This window comes from Sciurus vulgaris, assembly GCF_902686455.1.
Source record: "Sciurus vulgaris genome assembly, chromosome: 3".
NCBI lineage: Eukaryota > Metazoa > Chordata > Mammalia > Rodentia > Sciuridae > Sciurus > Sciurus vulgaris.
The window spans coordinates 90,682,556-90,701,038 of NC_136463.1; the positions used below are offsets into that span (position 1 = coordinate 90,682,556).

General features: G+C 35.5%; 1 protein-coding gene across 2 annotated transcripts in view; it reads right to left on the bottom strand.

Moving 5' to 3' along the window:
* Nucleotides 1–7,393: 7,393 nt before the first annotated feature.
* The window catches only part of ZRANB3 (zinc finger RANBP2-type containing 3), a 257,489-nt gene continuing 246,399 nt past the window's right edge, over nt 7,394–18,483 (bottom strand). For both annotated transcript variants that reach the window (XM_079135617.1, XM_079135618.1), the window contains 4 exons: nt 14,182–14,292; nt 12,766–13,156; nt 9,441–9,572; nt 7,394–8,166 (listed from right to left, as the gene is read on the bottom strand). In XM_079135617.1, coding sequence (XP_078991743.1) covers nt 8,068–8,166; nt 9,441–9,572; nt 12,766–13,156; nt 14,182–14,292 — 733 coding nt within the window. In that variant the 3' untranslated portion in view covers nt 7,394–8,067. The remainder of the gene's footprint in view (nt 8,167–9,440; nt 9,573–12,765; nt 13,157–14,181; nt 14,293–18,483) is intronic.

An 18,483-nucleotide genomic window follows, 5' to 3' on the forward strand; every position in this document is an offset into this window, starting at 1 on the left:
CATGCAGAGAAGTTGGGGCTCTCATATATCCTAATTTCAAAATTTATTACAAAGTGACAGTGACCAAAACAACATTGTACAGATGTACAACAACAGATGTATGGCCCAGAAATATATTTTTATTAATATGTTCAAATGACTTTCAAAAATGGTGACAAGATCATTCAGTGGGGTAAGGACAGTTTTACCAACAAATGGTGCTGTGAAAACTTAAGATATCCACATGTAAAAACAAGAAATAAAACCCTTAGCTAATACAATATACATAAATTAACCTGAAATGGATCAAAGGTAGAAACATAAAAGCTAAAACTATAAAATGCTTAGAAGAAAACATAAAAGGCTTCAGGACATTGAACTTAGCAGGGATTTCATAGGTCTGACCTCAAAGGCATAGGCAACAAAAGAGAAAAAAGAAAGAAGGGAAGGGAAAGGAGATGGGAATGGGAAAGACAGTAGAATGAATCGGACATACTTCCCTACGTTCACATATGGAACTCCACATCATGCACCACCACAAGAATGGAATCCTAATTAGAATAAGTCATACTCCATGTATGTGTACTATGTCAGAATATACTTTACTGTCATGTATATCTAAAAGAACGAACTTTTAAAAAGTGAAGAAAAGAAAAACCAAACCCTATCAAAAACTGAAAACTTTTGTGTGAAGTTATCAGAGTAAAAAGAATACACAGAATGGGAGAAGACATTTGCAAATCACATATTTGGTAAAGGATTAATATCCAGAAATAAATAAAGAACTCCTAAAACAAGAAAAGTAAATAACCCAATTCAAAAATGGACACGAGTAGTATTCAAATAGCCAACAAGCAAATGAAAAGATGCTCGCCATCACTAATCATTACAGAAATGCAAATCAAAACCACCATGAGGTACTACTTCACAGCCATTTAAGATGACTATTATAAAAAAAAAAAAAAGAAGAAGGCAGGTCAGGTGCAAGGATGTATGCCTGTAGCTACTTGGGAAGGTGAGACAGGAGGATTACTTGAGTGCACAAATTCAAGGCCAGTATGGGCATGATAGTAAGAACCTCATCTCAGAAAAATACAAAAACACAAACAAACCACCATAAAACAAAAAGTGTTGGTAAGGATGTGGAAAAATGAGAACTCTTAGGCAATTTTGGTGGGAATGCAAAATGCTACAGCCACTATGGATAACACTATGGTAGTTTCTCAAAGTATTAAACATAGAATTATCACTTGTTCCAGCAATTCCACTGCTGTTCATATATCCTGAAGAATTCTAAGCAAGATTCCAAACAAATAATTATACTCATGTTCATATTAATCACAATAGTTAAAAGGTAGGAAAAAACTCAAGTGCTTAAGAAGAGATAAATGGAAAAACAAAATGTGGTATAAAAAACTACAGTTGTCTATGAATATTAGTCAGTCTGAAAAAGGAAGGAAATTCCTGTATGTATTATAACATGAATAAACTGTGAGGACATGATGCTAAGGCGAAACTAGTCAGATGCAGAAGAATAAATGTTTAAATACCGTATGATTCCTCTTACAAGAGGCCATGGAGTAGTCAAATACATAGTGACAGAAAGTAGAATGGTGGTTACCAAGGACAGGAAGATGGGGTGATGAGAGGTTACTATTTAATGGATTTCAATATGTGAGAGTTCTGGAGCTGGATAGTGGTGATAGTTACACAACAATGTAATATACTTAATGACCCTGAACTGTACTCTTAAACATGGTTAAAATGTTAAATTTTATGCTTACTTTGCTACAATAAAAATTAAATATGTGACTTATGTTTCTGTTGGATAGCACTGGTCTAGAAACTCAACATGTTTTGTAGTTAATTACAATTAGTGATCATAATTCACAAAATAACCTTTAAAACAAACAAAACTCCAGCAGGATTTATCTTATTTTATTTTTCAGGGGGAGAAAAATCATTAATGTTTTATATTTATTTCATGCCAATTTTTAATTATTTTCATATATTAGTTTAATACAATGTTAATTGCATCAATTCATTAGTTTCTTACTTTTAAATTTTTTTTAATTTTTATTTTTACAGACTGCATTTTGATTCATTGTACACAAATGGGGTACAACTTTTCATTTCCATGGTTGTACACAATGTAGATTCACACTATTCATGTAATCATACATATACATAGGATAATACTATCTGTCTCAGTATTATCTTTCCTTCCCTACACCCTCCCACCCCATATTCCTCTCTACACCATCCAAAGTTCCTCCATTCTTTCCTTGCCCCATCCCATTATGTATGATCATTCACTTATCAGATAAAACATTCAGCTTTTGGTTTTTTGGGATTGGCTTTTTCACTTAGCATGATATTCTCTAACTCCTTCCATTTACCAGTAAATGCCATAATTTTATTCTTTTTTATGGCTAAGTAATATTCCATTGTATATAAATACCACAGTTTCTTTATTCTTTCATCATTTGAAGGGCATCTAGGTGGGTTCCACAGTCCAGCTATTGTGAATTGGGCTGCTATGTACATTGATGTGGCTGCATCACTGTAGTATGCTGATTTTAAGTCCTTTGGGTACAGATGGAGGAATGGGATAGCAGGGTCAAATGGTGGGTCCATTCAAGTTTTCTGAGGAATCACCATACTACTTTCCAGAGTGGCTGTACTAATTTGCAACTCCACCAGCAATGTATGAGTGTGCCTTTTTCCCCACATCCATGCCAACACTTATTATTGCTTGTGTTCTTGATAACAGCCATTCTAATTGGAGTTAGATGAAATCTTAGGGTGATTTTAATTTGCATTTCTCTAATTACTAGAGATGATGAGCACTTTATTATATATTTGTTGATCACCTGTATATATTCTTCTGTGACATGCCTACCCAGTTTCTTAGCCCATTGATTGACTGGATTCTTTGTATTTTTGGTGTAAAGTTTTAAAGGTCTTTATAAATTTTGGAGATTGGTGCTCTGTCTGAAGAGTGTGTGTGGAAAAGATTTTCTCCCACTCTGTAGGCTATCTCTTCATATTATTGATTGTTTCCCTTGCTGATAAAAAGCTTTTTTAGTTTGAATCCATCCCATTTATTGATTCTTGCTCTGATATGGGGGTCTTGTTAAGGAAGTCTGGTCCTAAGCCAACATGATGAAGATTTGGGCCTACTTTTTCTTCCATTTGGTGCAGTGTCTCTGGTCTAATTCCTAGATCATTGATCCAATCTTGAGTTTTGTACAGGGTGAGAGATAGGGATTTAATTTCATTTTGCTGCATATGGATTTCCAGTTTTCCCAGCACCATTTGTTGAAGAGGCTATCTTTTCTCCATTGTATGTTTTTGGCAACTTTGTCTAGTATGAGGTAACTGTATTTTTTTTTGTTGTTGTTGTTATTTTGTCAAATCTTTTTTTTTTTAATTGTAAACAAATGGGATACATTTTGATTCTCTGTACATGGAGTAAAGGCATACCATTTGTGTAATCATAAATTTATACAGGGCCATGTTGTTTGATTCATTCTGCCATTTTTCCCCCTTCCCCCCCACCACACCCAACCCTCTTTTCTCTCTATACAGTCCTTCCTTCCTCCATTCTTGCCCCCCTCCCTAACCCTAACCCTAACCCTAATGCTAACCCCTCCCACCCGAGGTAACTGTATTTATGTGGGTTTGTCTCTGTGTCTTCTATTCTGTACCATTGGTCTACCTGTCTATTTTGGTGCCAATACCAGGCCATTTTTGTTTTATTATCTAAATTATTGTCTATATTATCTATATTATATTATTGTATCATCTATATTATTGTCTATAGTATAGTTTAAGGTCTGGTATTGTGATACCAGCAGGATTTATTTTAACAAATTCAGGTGCTTGACCTCTACTAACCCTACTAATTTGAAACCACACTGTAATACAGAACACCAAGGCTGAGAATCATTCTTACAAGTTGCCCCAGGCATGGGGAACCAAGTGGGCCTCAGAGATAAGCATTAGGCTAGACAAAGGACAGACATGTACATTAGGGTAGACAAATGTCAGGGTGGAAGATGGCTCCTAATGTCCATGGGGAATTTAAGAAACTAGTGAACACACTTCCAAGTCCCAGGGACAGAGTAACACTTAAGCAATGCTATTTAATTAGGAACTAGTTTTGTCATTGTGCCACTTAGGAAAGAGGCATACAGTGATGAAATATGAAATACCTATTCCTCAGTTATTTGCAATTATCATCCCTAAAACTCCTAATAGCCAGTTTTTAAAACAGGAAAAGCAGCAGCAGCGCATTGTCATGTATATCTTTTAGAGAACATATGGTTGATGAATGCTAAGGCATTAAGTCATAGTTCTGTAAAGGGAATATTACAGAGAAGGTAGGTAAGACATTTTACAGAATGCTCAGGTAGCTCTAGAGCTGAAGTGTAGCAATCTGGAGTTACAACCAGGAAGACTAAGCTATGAGTGTGACATTTATGTGTAAACTTGCTAGCTTTAGGTACCACACTGGGCTTTCTTGAGCTCGCTTTGTAGGTAAAGTCAAAATTATGTTGGAATCATTCTTAAACAGACATTAGCTATTGGGTATTGAATGTCTTCCAAAGGTTTGCATTTTACAGGCTTGGTCTCCAGGGTGGTACTATTGGGAGGCTGTGGAACTTTGATAGGTGGGGCCTTGTCAGAGGTCTTAGGTCACTGTAGGGATGTCCTCAACGAGGACTGTGAGACTCTTTCACCTTTGCTTTTTGGTGGATAAAGTAAGTTGTTTGGCTCTGTTACATGCTCCTGTCATTATATGCTGCCTTGACACAGGCCCCAAAGCAATAGAGCTAACCAGTCATGAACTGGAACCTCCAAAACCTTTTATAATAATAAACATTTTCTGCGTATAAGCTGATTATCTCATGTATTTTCTTACAGTGTTAGAAAGCTAACACAGCTATCACACATCTATAGTATTCAGAGGTTCTGCAATCTAATGAAGAAATTTGGTTGTAGGAGAGATAGATATGTAAGAACAGAGAGATTATGAAATATGAACATTTTAACAAATGCAGAATAATTAACAATAATTTAAGGCGTTTCAAAGGCCAGTTTCTAGAAAATAGTATTTTCTACTATAGAAAAAACCCTAGGTCCATGAATTGATAGAGCTGGAAGAGAAACTGTTGAGGTAAGGCTGGTGGTTGAAACCTAGAATGCATTTTAGCAAAAGTGACATTTCCCGATGGTAAATAAAAACAGCTGCAGTGGCAAAACACCCTTAACTACAGAAAACAACTGACAACAACCTTGAAATGAAATGTTTTTCTGGTGTGGCTATTCAGATTGGTGGATGGACAAGGAGCTTGCAATTTTCCAGTTCAAAAGAATAAATGGGGAAATGAGACAGGTGAATATTATGCAATAGAAAATGAGATATTATTTTCACAATCTATATTTGATATTTGAGTTCCTTGATTCTGAACCTTGTAAGTAAAGAGAATTTTTCCTTTTTAATCTCAAGAATGTTGACGTGGCATATAATTTAAAGTGTATCATACTTTTATTTGTAAATAAACTATATTTTAAATGTTTCACTTAAGGGTCTGAAGAAGAGATTCAATTTATTAGCAAGATGGGTGGGCAGAAAATCCTTTTCCAATCCATAGCTAAGAAAATGTAGAAGGATATACATTTGTCACAGGAAGATCTCCCAGAGAAATGTATGTTAGGCTGTGATTAACTCTGAAAGTAGGCTTCTTTGAAAACTTCTTATGAATTTCTTCTGGGATCTAGGATTACTAAAAGCAACTTTATTAGTCATCAGAGAGTATCTGGAATTTATGTACCTCTGTGACAGGAACAGGAAGGCATGATACTGGGGTGCATGGTTAGAGTGAATGCCCTCACCTTGCTTAAGAAGCCCCCCACAGCCCATAGTACCTCCAAATTGGCTGTGCTCTTGAGCCAGGCAAAGGTGCAGCATAGGCACAGTCTCACAAGGTTCCATACTGTAAAGTGGTTCACTTCTTATCTATGATGTCCCCCAGTTCTGCTCTCTGGGTCCAGAGTCTTTGTTTCCTTTTCTCTGAGTCTTTTCAGAGCTGGGTCCATCCTTCTTTACATTCCCGGAACCCCCTCAGTGTTCACATCATCTCCATCCCCTGTGTAGTCACAGTTGTCTTCTTCCCCAGGGGGCACTATGCACTTCTTTCTGCACACAAGGTCTGCTGCTTGCCCTGACACTTTGTGCATCTGTCCTCAGAACCTCCCATTTGCAATCCATGGAGGGCAGCTTCTCTTTCAGACTGTGAGGATAAAAGAACAGCCTCCCTAAGACGTGTCTGAGATCTTGGCTATTAGATCAATCTCTGTCTTTATTTTCAGTCCCAGTCTTCATCTCAATGTGCCCCATAAAGCAGATAAAATCAGAGGAAGGCAGGGCAGCTCTAAGATGTGTCAGGAAGGGATGGGGTGAGCCAGTCAATGTGCTGTGTGGCAAATGCTCATTGTTCCTTATAGTGTTTTTAATAGGTCTGAATTTTTCAAATGTGGCACAGAAACCACCTTCGTAGATCATTTCACCTCAAACTATCATATAGATCTTACATCTGAGAACTTTCTCCTTAGAATCACCGCCTTGGTTTGATCTAAAGAATAGGAACCATTCAAATCTGACCTACTTAGACCAAACACTCACTTGCAAACACCCCATGCTGGAGAAAAGGCAGCCTGCTGGGCTAGGCTGTCAACTGTGACTGAATCCTAGGTTACCCTGGAAATGAGGCAGAAAACTGTAAAGAGCCTGACTAGCAAATCAGAAAAGGGGCCAAAGAAAGTCCAATCTAATTTATAGAAGAAACAATACTATTTGATCTCATATAATGAAATAGTCATAAACTTAATGACAATTCAGAAAGGTAAATTCACAATTGTGTAATCTTTCTAAAAACAAGTTGTAAAAGAACATCTACTAATTAAAATTGGGAAATGCTAAACTACTGGGGTTTATATTCAAGTGGTATTTATAAACAGGTGCTTTTGGGGAATGTAATTCTTCTTTGAACCTGTACTTTGTGTAGTTCTAACTTGTTACTTTATAATTATGATATAAAATGGGATTAGGCCCTGGGTTTGTTTTATCACTATTTCTAATGTCAATTACATTTTAATATTATCGTTGTATTTTTAAATGCATATAAGCATCTAATTATGCTTCATTATAAAGTGATTTATAATTATTATTCTTTTTAAAAGATGTACCAGAAATATACTTTTAATAAGACAGATTTTAAAACCAAAAATGAGAATCAGGAGACAAAGGGTATTTTGACAGTAAGCTTAGTTGTACATATTAAAAAAAACAAAAACAAAAAAAAAAACCCAAACCAAAAAACCTAAAATATCAGGCTTAAGTGGCATTTACGTTTTTATGTTTTCAATTGTTTAAGAGTTTTAAGAGTTACCCAGAAAACCTGAATAATCCACAAACACTGTTAAGAATAATTAGCTTATTTTCAAAAGTATCTTTATTTAATAAAGATGACTGTTGAGAGATAAAGCAAAAATGGTAACACCCAAAATATATTCCTTAGCCCTATTTTGGAGGTATTTAATGAACAAGTCTCTCTTGCCTAATAAGCAGGCTGGTTATGCTTGGCTCAGAACTCCTAAATGATGGTTTACCTCTGAAATTGTCTTTATTGTTTTGCAGTGTTCTATTTATATCTATAACAGTTCAGAACCAATACTAATCCAGAAGCATTTTTCAGGAAATTGAGAGCATATTTTTCAAATATTATCTATGCTAAATACAGTGATTAAGGCATTTTGGGGTGGGGGGTAGAAACTAAAGCTTAGCAAAATCTTGATGAAACATAATTGAGAAACAAAATCATATAAGACCATGGAAATATTTAGCATTATATCTAAGTTTCTGGTTAAGTACTTTCAAAAAGTATTTAACACTAAAAGTACTTTAGCATAAAATGTGAATTTAAATTCTTAAAATTTTAAACTTAAAATATTAGAGAAAAATTTTTAATTAAATTATTTCACATGTAGACAATTTGTCATCCATTCATATATTTTTTCACTTTACTTCTTTACCAGAAATCGTGTTATATCTGATCCATGTTTTGATACTAGAGATTGTCTTCTCATCTGGCTTCTTTCCTTGGCTTGTCTAGCAGTTCTCTAAAACGTAAAAAATGCAAGTGTACACTTAGCAAAAAAACATTGGCTACAGAAGCTCAAACACTTTGTACTACTTTGTACTTTTAGTCTGGATAAAATCTACACTGTCCCTATATCCAGTGCTTGACCACTGGGGGTTGTTCCAAACCATATAGCAGAGTACTTCAGCAGCTCTGGCAAGTGCCCTAAGTCCTAGCTTTATCAGGATCTAATGGGGAGTGGGCTTGCTCACTTCCTGTTTTCAGGTCCCAGAAGCTATTCCCAACCCAATAGAGAACCTGATGTAGAAAATAAAATGAGCCAGACCACAGCTGGATTCTTTTGCTAATCCCACAAATACAATTTTCATGACTCTGAAAAAATAATTGTAGAACAAGTTACATTTTCTTTGGCTATTTCTTAATTCTCTTACAGATTTTGTTATTAATTTGTAGAGGTGAGAAATCAGATGACATTTTCCTCAACTGAATTTCATGTACCCAGATAGAAAGGGTGAGGACAGAAAAGAAGGCTAAGACAAAAACAAAAACAAAACCTGCCTGTGTGATATGATCCCATTTATATAAAAAATTATACTTGTAAAGGAATTTTGGAATCTAAAATATTAAAAGAAGGATTAAAAAGAGTTCATATAAAAAAAAAGAGTTCATATATTATGAACACTGGCAAAGGATCCAAATGGTTCTCAAAAGCATAAATATAAATGATTATTTTGTGGGACTGTGTGTTAAGAATTCTTCCTGGTAGATAAACAATACTACATCATCTCCCAAGCCCCCACTGTAAGCAACAGGTTGTATAAAGATTAACCAAGCATAATGGGTTTCACACTTAAATGAGCAGTATAATCTTTGTATGTTGAGCTTAGTTGGTCCTAGAGGCAATTTATGAATTTTCTTCAATATTTTAGGACATCCTTAGCCACATGCAAATGTGTTACTGCCCTAATTCACAAAACTTTCAGTTTTGGGGTCTTGTTCTCTTCAATACAATGCAATACAATAAGTAAGTTGTATTCATGTTTTTCTAGACAGTGGTGACATGTCTTGGTCCTAGAATGAATTAAGAGGGAAGCTGCTTCTGTTGCATCTGTGACTGAAAACTTACATACGCCTCAAGAAGAAGGGCCAAGTGTCCAGTGATAAAGGAAAAAAATGTATCTTGAACCCTAGACCAGGGGTATAGACTCATCCACATAATCTCCTACAACTGTGTGCATATTTTCCTTTGGATTTCCTAGGATGCAGTCAAAGCTGCTTGTGAGCTCCACTGACCTCTTTGTGACAGACTGTGCAGAGAGTCTGCAGGTTGTCTAGGGTACACTGTCCCCCTCCCTTGTATACTGGCTTGATGTGATCCACCTGCCAAAAATGTCCTTCCTTCGGGCTTCTTATCATTTCATTTAGCTGCAACGAGAACACAAGATCAGCAATTTTCAGCATACACTATAGGAACTGTTGGTTTTGCATCGTGCAATCATGTATACAGCAAAATCACAGGGGAAAAATAGATTAAGGTAGTTTTTTATAGCTTTTATTGTGAGCTGACAAAAACCCTCTAGGTTAGCAAATTGAAAGCAATAAAATGTGTTTCTGAAAAAGTTTTTTCCCCCTTATCTCATTTTGAAAACTTATCAACAAGTATACCAAGATTCCTGACAGATTGGTCTTTTCTGCACCTTTTAGTTTATATATTGACTATACCAAAAGTGAGAAAAGAACAGATTGGAAATTAAAAACTCCTCAATATTACTGACTTAAATAGTCTTTAATTGTTGACCTAAATGCATTAGTTACTATATCAATGGCAGTTTAATATTAGTAGCTATCACCCTGTACTTTTATGTTATTCACCAGAGAACTTTCCACGGACTAGAATGAAATTTTTTAGAACAAACCTCTGACCCTCCTTGTTTGGAATAAACAAAGATGTTCCTTTAAAACAGTTATTATGTAGGCCAGTCCATATATGAACACTTTATATTTAACCAACGGTGACCTACATTAAAATGAGATGTGTTTAACATTTTACCTGAGATAGTAAAACTAACTTATACTATGGCAGTGAAGTTTTTAAACATCACAATGCCAAGCATAACAATTGTTTTGATTTTCTTGGTCTTGGATAAGGAAGAAAGTATAATTAACTTCATGACTGCTGGCAATGGGAAAACACGATTATTTCTAAAGCACTTTTAAGAAAGCTAATCAGATCCTCTGATGGCACAGTGACCTGATCGATAGTGCTGACCTGTAAGGAGCCCCAAGAAGCAGCAAGTTGGAACAGTAAACTTTATCCAGATGACCTTTATTATTTGCCTTACTTTCTCTTCTGTACTGAACTTCCCTACTTCTGCTAGAAGATACATATTGATTTTTGTTTTCCAGGCTGGTATTGTTAGAAGCAACCACAAATGGCAGTCTTGCACATCAAGCAAATGACATATTCTTTGGGAAAAAAAATCCCTTTTGGTTCTGCCTTTTGTAACCAATTCTTTCTGAGTAGCTTTTACTCTGACAGACTTGATAATTCAAAAGGGGCCTCTTTATTTTTTCCTAGCAACTGCATGGCAAATCACTTGGGGCCACTCTTCAACATTCAAAATTTACCTTTTGAAAAAAATCACTCCCTTTCTAACTGATCTTCCCCAATCTGAGCCCTATGCTCCTCATCCACACAGCACTTTTGTTTTAGATGTCTACCATGTTAGTTCTGCATTCCTAGATAGGTTGCTTTCAATTGGCCTTAGTCATTTCATTGGACATCTTCTGGAAGCTTCACATTGAGGCAGTGGACTAGAGTCTGACTAGAGTGGACTGAGGCAGTAACTAGAGACTGGCTGATATTCCTGGAATGGGTTCAATATGTCCCTTATCAGTTAGACCAAAGATCTTTCAGAAACTCTGGATGTCATTAGAGAAATAGTATATTTCTCTAGCTCTCAAAGACACTAATTCATCTTTATAGAAATGATTATTAATTCTATTATAATTTAATAATATTAGGCTAATGAGAATAAATAATTTGTCTAGCTGTCAGAAACCCATCCAATACTTCAGTGGCAGAGAATGGCTCAGGAGTATTCCTTTTAAATTAAGCACACTACAAAATTACACATTTTGCTTTAGTCTGAAATTCAGAACTGTTCAAGCAACAAGATCAGAAATAAAATTGAGTTTTGGAAATCAAAATGAATATTGATGATAGTGTGCTACAAACAATATTTTGTCATAAATTGCTTTATCAAAAGTACTTTTTTTTTTTTTTTTTTTTTGGTACTAGGGATTTAACCCAGGGGTGCTTTAATGAGTCACATTCCTAGCCCTTTTTATTTTGAAACATTTTGAGACAGTTTCACTAAGTGGCTGAGGGCCTTGCTAAATTGCTGAAGCTGGCCTCAAACTTGCAATACTCCCGTCTCAGCCTTTGGAGGAGCTGGGATTACAGGTGTGCGCGATTGTGCCTCGCTTAAAAGCACATTTTACAAAGGAATGAATATATATGTATATATATATATAAATGTATGTTACATATGTGACTGCATCTATACAAACACACATGGCCTTCTCGTTGTCATTTTTGGGTTATCTATTTGCCTTGTCATTCAATATTAACATTATGAAAATGTGGAACCACGAGACCTTAGGTGCCTCGGGATTCAATGCGTCACCTGTTAGGATCATTTCCCAAAGTAAATGAATGAGAATCTAATCAAATCTCTAGGTCTCATAAACAACATTCAGGAAATTGGGGGCATAGAAGAGCACATGAAACACCACCATGAGGACACAGGGAGACAAATCCAGAATGCAGGAAATCTTATAGGCAAATGATCCAGTTTCTCTTTTGTTTTTGTTGTTGCAATACTGGGGTTCAATCCAGGGGTGCTCTACCACTGAGTTATATCCCCAGAGGCTGGTTTTGATTGTGGCAATCCTCCTGGCCTTGTCCTCATCAGTCACTGGGATTATAGTCATGTGGCATCATGCCCAGCAAATGAGCAAGTTTCTTCAATAATCAGTGGTATAAAAAAAAAAGGATGGGATGCTATCATAAATTAAATGGAGCATAAAAGACATAATAACAAAAAACAGTAGATGGCCATATTTTGATCCTAATGTAAATAAAGCAACTGTAGAAAGACATTTCTGAGACAATCTAGGAAACCAAACATGAACTTACTATAGTTAAGGAACTGTAATTGTGCTGGGTGTTGTAACTCATGTTGGGATTATATTTAAAAAAGAAGAAGGGGGGAAGAGGAAGAGAGAGGAAGGAAAGAAGAGAAAGGAAGAAAGGGAGGAAGGGAAGGAGGAAGGAAATCTGTACCTGTGAGGTACATAATGAAAATAATCAACTATTGTCTGGAATTTGCCTTAGAATATTTCAGAAAAAAAAAGTAGTAGTAGTAAGGCAGGAAATGAATGGCATATGTGGATAAAACTGTTAAAGCTGGATGACTGGAACATGGGTTCATTATTCTCTCTACTTTTGTATATACTTGAAAATTCACATGTTAAAAAGTTAAAAAAATAAATTTATGAGTTAATAGTCATCACTTAGTACAATGGTACCTTCTGTCACTTGGTTACAATTTACCTGTTCCAATGAGAGCTTTGAGGTCCAGGTGGCATCCAGAAGATTTTTTCTGTGACTTTTAGGGGCATCTCTTAGACATAAAAAGAGTTCTTGTGCATTCACATTGCATAGCTGACACACACCATGTTCTGTTTCAAATACTTTGGCTCGCACATAACTGTTATTAGATCGAATCCAAAATTCTTCCTGACATTTCAGGGAGCAAAACCGTGAATCCCAAGCGTTTGCTTTACACTCTTGCTTAGTTTGGAAAGTGGGATGCTGACAGTTAAGGCAAAGTGGATTTCCTTCATTATCCACAGCTTGCAAATAGCCTTTGGATATACTGAGATCAGCTGGGGCTGTGTAGGGATTTAGAAATGGGACACAGGATCCATCTTCAAGCAATTTTCTATAATTGGAGAAAAACATTGAATAGGTAACCAACAAATGTATATTCCAGAGTTATTGCTTCAAATAAAGATTTTTAGTTTCTATACTGATAAGCAGTAATACAGGGTCCACATATTTTGTGATTCAGTGTGGAAATGAAATAGCTATAGCCAGTTCTCTAACTCCATGCCAAGTAGAGAAGAGTTATGTGTTAAAAATTAATTTGATATATGTTGTCTCTTGTGAGAATTTAGATGCTTCTTCCATGTTAAACAACTGTACTTTGAGACATCTGGAGAAGTTGGAAAATGAGAAGTTAAAAAATGCTTTGGCTGGGAAAGAATAGGCTAATGAAACCCCAACTAAAGTTTAGTGGCTACCCTGTTCTTTAACTATGTTGCGTCACACACCTCTTTAGGCCAAAGAGGTCATGACTAATGCTCTCTTACAGTGCCTGTTGGCTTACAAGATGCAGTGGGTCTTCATAACCATAAAGTAATGGGGTGAAGTAGCTGACAGTACTGATAAGAACTAGAACAAAGGGATTGCTAAATATTGTGTCTCCTATAGGTAAGCTTAGAGTTGATCAAATTAAAATTAGAAATGAAACACAATGGGACATGTCTCACTTTGTTAGAATCAAAGGAAAAGGCACATTACTTAATTGTGTTGAAAAATCCTATACGGGGAAGTAATGATAATTGCTTTGCTTATTTTTCATGGTTGGTCATTAGAAGGTTAAAAAGAAAAGTTTTTAACGGTTGAAAGAGCTCAAGATTGAGGGGTAGAGTCCAGTTTTGACCTCATGTCTCCTGGCATCTTCCATCCAGGCCTGAGACAGGTCACTTAGGCCAGCTGGTCTCAGAGTTCTTCCTTGTCTCTATCTAATTCTAAGAAAATGAATTCATGTGTTGTTAGAAGGACTAAAGAGCTACTAAACTGTGAAACCTCTTTGTAACTTTTAAAGTGGCCACACAAAGGTGAGGTATTATTACAAAACGTAATGCATATTTAAAGTAGTATTCTTAGTACTGATGTCCTTACTTTGTGGAAGGGTCCCATGGCCTGGACTCCTTTGTGATTAGACGGACATGGCCCCCATCCTTCTTCACCTTGTCCATCGAGGTTATAGCAACATCTTCTTTGGTTATATATCTAGAACAATTACATGTTAAGTGGATTTTCCATCCCTTACAAAAGCAATAGGAGCAAAAGCAAGATACAATTCTATTCATTGTGCTAATACTAAAGTTAGGAAATGTAGTGTTCACCCTTTACATTGTGCATTATGTGGGAAATATACCTCTCTTCCAGATTCATTTTCTCAAGATTTATATTTCTAAGAAATTCAAGAGTCATTCACTATCTTTTGGAACAATTTTCAAAATTTAGGGAAAAAGGAGTGGGTTTGGGGATAAGAAAAGATAAAACACATGCACATCTGACAACCTTAAGAAAACTGCTTGCCAGGCCGTAGAGAAACTTTCCAAGTGCATTTTTTACCTCCCCTTTGATCTCCTCAAGGCTTCCTGAAATCACCTAAGTTAGTTACAATACTGTATTAGTGTTTTGGGATAAAGTGATTTTTTTTTTTTTTTAAGTTGACCAAGTATTATTGCATTTCCTATAATCTCAAGGTTATTCCCATTAGCATTTGCTCATACAAGGTTTATGGAAACTTCCACTACAACAAAGCCACACTTGATGTGGGGATTCGGAACCTTATTACACAGTACTGTCAATACCACACGATGGTTTAGGGACCGCAAATAAAGAGGAAAGTAATTCTAATTAAAGGTGACGGGGGAATTTAAGTAGGTGAAATGCGATTACCCAATTATTCCTCCTAATTAGTTTGGCCCAGTTTCTCTGTAGTTTACACCTATTTTTTTGTGGATTTCTAGAAAATTAAATTAAATATGAAATTTCTTCATATTTGAGTACATCTTCAGTTGGCAGCTTAACAATAAAATAAAAGTTAAGTCACAATGGAATTGTGCAGTTATAGGTAATAGTTTAGCAATTTGTTGTTATATTATTAAGGTAGATTTAATAATAAAAAGATTTCCCTTTTCTATAAACTACCTTATTTATTTTTGATTAGGTGATACATGGGCATGATTTCATATTTAAAGCCATACAGCAGTTTACATGTTAAAGAGTAGGCTTTCCTCTCATTCCTGTCCTCTTTTGCCCTTTCCCAGAATTCACCCCTGTTGTCAGTTTTTGGGAAGTTTTTTTGAAATGGTTAATTTTTTCTCTGTATAAGTGTGTACCTTTTATTTATTTTTGCATTTTTTATTGACTTAAATCATATACTATACAATTTGCCAGTTTAAAACTTGAATTTATTGCATTTTAATACATTCATCTATTCGCAATAGACTCAAAAAAAACAAAACACAAAAAACAAAAAACAAAATACTTGGGAATCAATTTAACCAAAGAAGTAAAAGATCTCTACAATGAAAACTACAAAACATTAAAGAAAGAAATTAAAGAAAACCTTAGAAGATGGAAAGATCTCCCATGTTCTTGGATAGGCAGAATTAATATTATCAAAATGGCCATACTTCCAAAGGTGCTATATAGATTTAATGCAATTCCAATTAAAATCCCTATGACATTTCTCATAGAAACAGAAAAAGCAATCATGAAATCTGGAAGAACAAAAGACCCAGAATAGCCAAAGCAATCCTGGGTAGGAAGAGGGATGCAGGAGGTATCACTATACCAGACCTTAAACTCTACTATAGGGCAATAGTAACAAAAACAGCATGGTACTGGCACCCAAATAGGTAGATCAATGATACAGGATAGAAGACACAGAGACATACCCACATAAGTACAGTAACCTCATACTAGACAAAGGTGCCAAAAACTTAAAATGGAAAAAAGATAGCCTCTTCAACAAATGGTGCTGGCAAAACTGGAAATCCATATGCAGTAAAATGAAATTAAATCCTATCTCTCACCATGTACAAAACTCAAAATGGATCAAGGATCTAGGAATTAGAACTGAGACCCTTCACCAAATAGAAGAAAAAGTAGGCCTGAATCTCCATCACGTTGCCTTAGGATCAGACTTCCTTAACAAGACCCCCATAGCGCAAGAAATAAAAGCAAGAATCAATAAATGGGATAGATTCAAACTAAAAAGTTTTTTTCTCAGCATAGGAAACAATCAATAATGTGAAAAGAGAGCCTACAGAGTGGGACAAAATCTTTTCCACATACACTTCAGACACAGCACTCATCTCTAAAGTTTATAAAGAACTTTAAAAACTTTATACCCAAAATACAAAGAACCCAATCAATAAATGGGCTAAGGAAATGGGCAGACACCTCACAGAAGAAGATATACAGGTGATCAACAAATATATGAAAAAGTGCTCATCATCCCTGGTAATTAGAGAAATGCAAATTAAAACTACCCTAATATTTCATCTAACTCCAATTAGAATGGCTATTATCAAGAACACAAGCAATAATAAAATGTTGTTGTGGATGTGGGGAAAAAGGCACACTCATAAATTGCTGGTGGAGTTGCAAATTGGTACAGCCACTCTGGAAAGTAGTATGGAGATTCCTCAGAAAACTTGGAATGGAACCACCATTTGACCCAGCTATCCCACTCCTTGGCCTATACCCAAAGGAGTTAAAATCAGCATACTACAGTGTTGCAGCCATATCACTGTTCATAGCAGCTGAATTCACAATAGCCAGATTGGGGAACCAACCTAGATGCCCTTCAATTGACGAATAGATAAAGAAACTGTGGTATATATATACAATGGAATATTAGTCATAAAGAAGAATAAAATTATGGAATTTGCTGGTAAATGGATGAAGTTGGAAAATACCATGCTAAGTGAAATAGGCCAAGCCCAAAAAACCAAAGGCTGAATGTTTTCTCTGATAAGTGCATGACAATATATCATGAGGGGTGGGGGTGATGGGGGGAAGAGAAGAATGAAGGAATTTTGGATGGTATAGAGGAAAAAGAGGTGGGAGGGGGTGGGGATGGAAAAACAGTAGAATGAAACAGTATTACCCTATGTATATGTATCATTACATGAATGGTGTGAATCTACATTGTGTACAACCACAGAAATGAAAAGTTGTACCCCATTTGTGTACAATGAGTCAAAATGTGTCTCTAAAAAATAAAAAATATTTTAATTAAAAAAATAAAATAAAATCTCATTGCAACAACCACTTAAAAAAATATATTCACAAGGTTGTACCACCATCATCACTAATTCTGGAACATTTTCATCCAATTCCCCATTTCCAAAACTTGTATCCAGGAACACTCACTCCCCATTATACTTTTTATTTTTAGAAATCAATGATAGTATACTATAGACACTAATCTTTACCTCTCTTTTTGCCTCAACCTATACCTCAGAGTATTTCTGTATCAGTACATACAGAGTTGCTCTATTTTTTTTTTTTTTTAGTTGTAGATGGACACAATATCTTTCTTTTTTTTTTTTTTTCAGTTTCCTTTTTAAGTTAATTATTTAAATACATTTCACTTTTTGCTGTATCAGCTTCTTTTAAACTTTCTTCCTTTTTTTTGGACACAATACCTTTTATTTATTTATTTATTTTTCTGTGGTGCTAAGGATTGAACCCAGTGCCTCATACATGCGAGGCAAGCACACCACTGAGCTACATCCCCAGCCCTGCTCTATTCTTTTTAAGGTTCCATATTGGTTCATTATCTGCATAAACTATTATATCTAATGGGCCTTTAGTCGTTTTCAGTCTTTGCTATCATAACAATGTGTGTGCATATGTATGTGTGTGTATGTTTTGTACACATAATGTATATGTAAAATAAGTCCCCAAAAGCAGAATTCCTGGATTAAAAGTCTTGGGTACTCCTAAGGCTGCACTAGTGCACATCTCTATCAGCAACAAATGGGAGTTTTCTCACACTTTCACTAGCACAACCCTATCACCTAAAAACAATCTCTATTAATAGCAATAGGTATCTCTTTTGACTTTAAATGTGCATTTCTTCTATAAGAGTACAAGTGACTATCTTTCCATGTGTTTGCATTTCTACTTGTGTGTTTCTTAAAGCATAAAAATGTTAAATCACAGTGAATTATTGGAGTTCTTTAACTTGACATTTTAGTTCCTATATTTCCTCCAAATTCCCTCATTTTTTTTTTTTCCAACCATTTTATTCCCTTGACAAAAGTTCTTTGCTAAAGTTTTTCTGTGGATTTTAAATGTACTCAAAACCTTCCTAGTTTTGAGGGGCAATGGGATATTTAAGCTTTGCCTCGGGTATTATTCAATGTTTAAAAGATTAGAAGCCTAATTCAGTAA